At 37.2% G+C, this 2,624-nt stretch overlaps 1 protein-coding gene across 1 annotated transcript; it reads left to right on the top strand.

Annotated features, from left to right (window-relative positions):
• Positions 1 to 653: 653 nt before the first annotated feature.
• On the top strand, positions 654 to 2,174 carry LOC133779733 (uncharacterized). Its single transcript, XM_062219652.1, has one exon. The coding sequence runs from the start codon at positions 654 to 656 to the stop codon at positions 2,172 to 2,174; it is 1,521 nt and encodes a 506-aa protein (XP_062075636.1).
• The last annotated feature ends 450 nt before the right edge of the window (positions 2,175 to 2,624 follow it).

Raw genomic sequence — 2,624 nt, 5'->3', positions numbered from 1 at the left:
CTGGACCATTTCCGTGGATATATGGGAAGCACCAGCACAGCAACAAATAGTACTAATACTCACTGTACTGGGCTTGGTCCCTGTTTGGACATTGAGATGCAGCTGTAGCTCATCAGGAAATTTTGAAAATCAGATGTTAGGAAGGCTTTGTTCAGCATTCCTAGTACTAAGAGTCCAGGGCCTGATGGCTTTGGCTCTGAATTTTATAAGGCTATGTGGCAGGACATAGGTACTGAAAATATCTGAAGCCATTCTTGAGTTCTTCAACTCTGGAAAAATTCCTGCTGATCTGAACAAAACTGTCCTAGCTATGGTTCCTAAAACAGAAATGACGTGCAATGCCATTGACTATAGGCCCATAGCCTGCTGTAACACAATCTATAAATGCATCTCAAAAATGTTATGCAGCAGGCTTTCGAAGGTCCTTCCAAAATTAGTCAGTCCTAATCAAGGTGCATTTATTAAAGGGAGATTACTGGCCCACAATATCCTTATTTTTCAAGACTTGATTAAAAATTACAATAGGAGGAATGCTTCCCCGAGGTGTGCTCTGAAGATCGATCTTAGCAAAGCCTATGATACGGTAGACTGGTGTTTTTTGGAGGGTCTATTGGTTAGTTTGCGATTTTCCTACCCGGTTCATAGCTTGGGTGATGGTTTGTCTTCGTGGCACCTACTATGTACTTATGATGAATGGGAGATTGCAGGGGGGATTTCAAGGTGTTAAGGGTCTGCGCCAAGGAGACCCTATTTCTCCATTATTGTTTGTCCTGGTAATGGAATATCTCACCCATTTACTGCAGCTAGGAGCTACTCAGTCTAAGTTCAAGTTCCATCCTCTGTGTAAAAGTCTCAAAATAATAAATCTCTGCTTTGCGGATGATTTAATCATCTTCTGTAAGGCAAATAGAGACTCAATTCAGTGTGTAAAGCAGATCTTTGAGGACTTCTGTAGCAGCACAGGGCTGAAGGCTAATCACAGCAAATCACATGTCTATTTTGGAGGTATTCCGAACTTAGAAAAGGGTCATTTACTTCAGATTTTACAGATTAAAGAGGGAACATTTCCTCTTAATTATCTTGGTGTTCCAATGAGACCAACAAAATGGAAAGTGGCTGATTGTGATGTGATTCTAAAAAATATTAAACTTAGGCTTCACACTTGGGCTAGTAGGCACCTCTCTTATGCCGGGAGGACTCAACTTATAAATTCTGTTCTATTGGGGTTGTGTAACTATTGGATGAATATCTTCATGCTCCCTCAAAGTGTTATCAAGGAGATTGATAAACTTTGCATGTGGTTCTTGTGGGGTAACAATGGAACCCGAAGTAACTTCCATCGAGCTTCTTGGTCCAAAGTCAGCTTGCCTAAAGCTTATGGAGGTTTGGGTTTTGGTGAAGGAACAAAATGGAACAAGGCTATGCTTGCTAAGTATATTTGGGCTATTAGTCATCAACCTGAGGCGATGTGGGTTAAGTGGATCAACGCTGTCTATTTAAGAGGTCAAAATTTCTGGAATTATCAACTTAAAGCTGATTCTAGTTGGTATTGGTGCAAACTGTGCCATATCAGAGATGCCTTTACTGAAGTGGGCATAGATGCGGTAGCTAGTCATGGTTACTTCAAGATTGGTTTGTTCTATAAAAGAATAATCCACCAAGAGCAAATTAAGTATCATCATTTTGTGTGGAATAGGATGAGTGTGCCTAAGCATCGTTTTATTATTTGGCAAGTGGTAAATGACAATTTACTCACCCGAGACCACTTGCAAAAGGTGCTTCAGCATCTTGACAGCAGCCTTTGCCCAGTTTGTTGTCAACTTGAAGAGAGTCATGAACATCTATTTTTTCATTATAAATGTTCACAACAGGTAACTCACATTATTCAAACTTGGATAGGCTGTAAGTGGCCTCTTCGGCTCAAAGATTGGACTTGTTGGATTGAAGATAGGAGGAAGGGTGTGAAGTCAGAGGTAATGGCAGCGGTGTTTTCAGCAACTATATATCATGTTTGGCAAAACAGGAATTCTTGTATTTTGAATGGATACTCATTTAGGGTGAATGTTATTGTTGATATGATAAAAAGAGATATAGTGCATAGAGTTAGCTTTTTCTCTCAAAAGAAAATGACAGCCAATGAGAGACTCTTTGTGAGGAATTTATGTTCATTGTAATGTTGTTAGAGCCTTCTCTTTGAGGGAGGTTTTTGTTTGTAATTGGGTTAGTGATTAATGAAATATTTCTTTCTTGATAAAAAAAAAAAAAAGTATTTATATCGTAAAAAAAAAAAAATTAGGTATTTAAGTGCAACAGAAGCATGAACTTAAATATTTATGCCGTCAATATCCTATATATTTAATTAGAAATAGATTTATAAAAATAATTTATTTCATAATATTTTAAATTTTTATTTTAAATTTCTAATTACACAATCAAAATGATTAATCTACGTCACATCAATTGACCAATAGAGGATTACTATATTAATTCTTCTTGGTAGCACTTACCAGGACCAATTGATGCAACACTTTTGTAATAGAAAGGAGTATTGCGATTAAAAAAAACATGTATAACTCTGTAAAAGAATAGGAACTTATGAGGCAAATATATGTTTTTTTTTTGTC

This window comes from Humulus lupulus, chromosome 5 (assembly GCF_963169125.1).
Source record: "Humulus lupulus chromosome 5, drHumLupu1.1, whole genome shotgun sequence".
Classification (NCBI taxonomy): Eukaryota; Viridiplantae; Streptophyta; class Magnoliopsida; order Rosales; family Cannabaceae; genus Humulus; species Humulus lupulus.
Note: the sequence above shows the minus strand (reverse complement) of the source record. Positions and strands in the feature narration are given on the sequence as shown.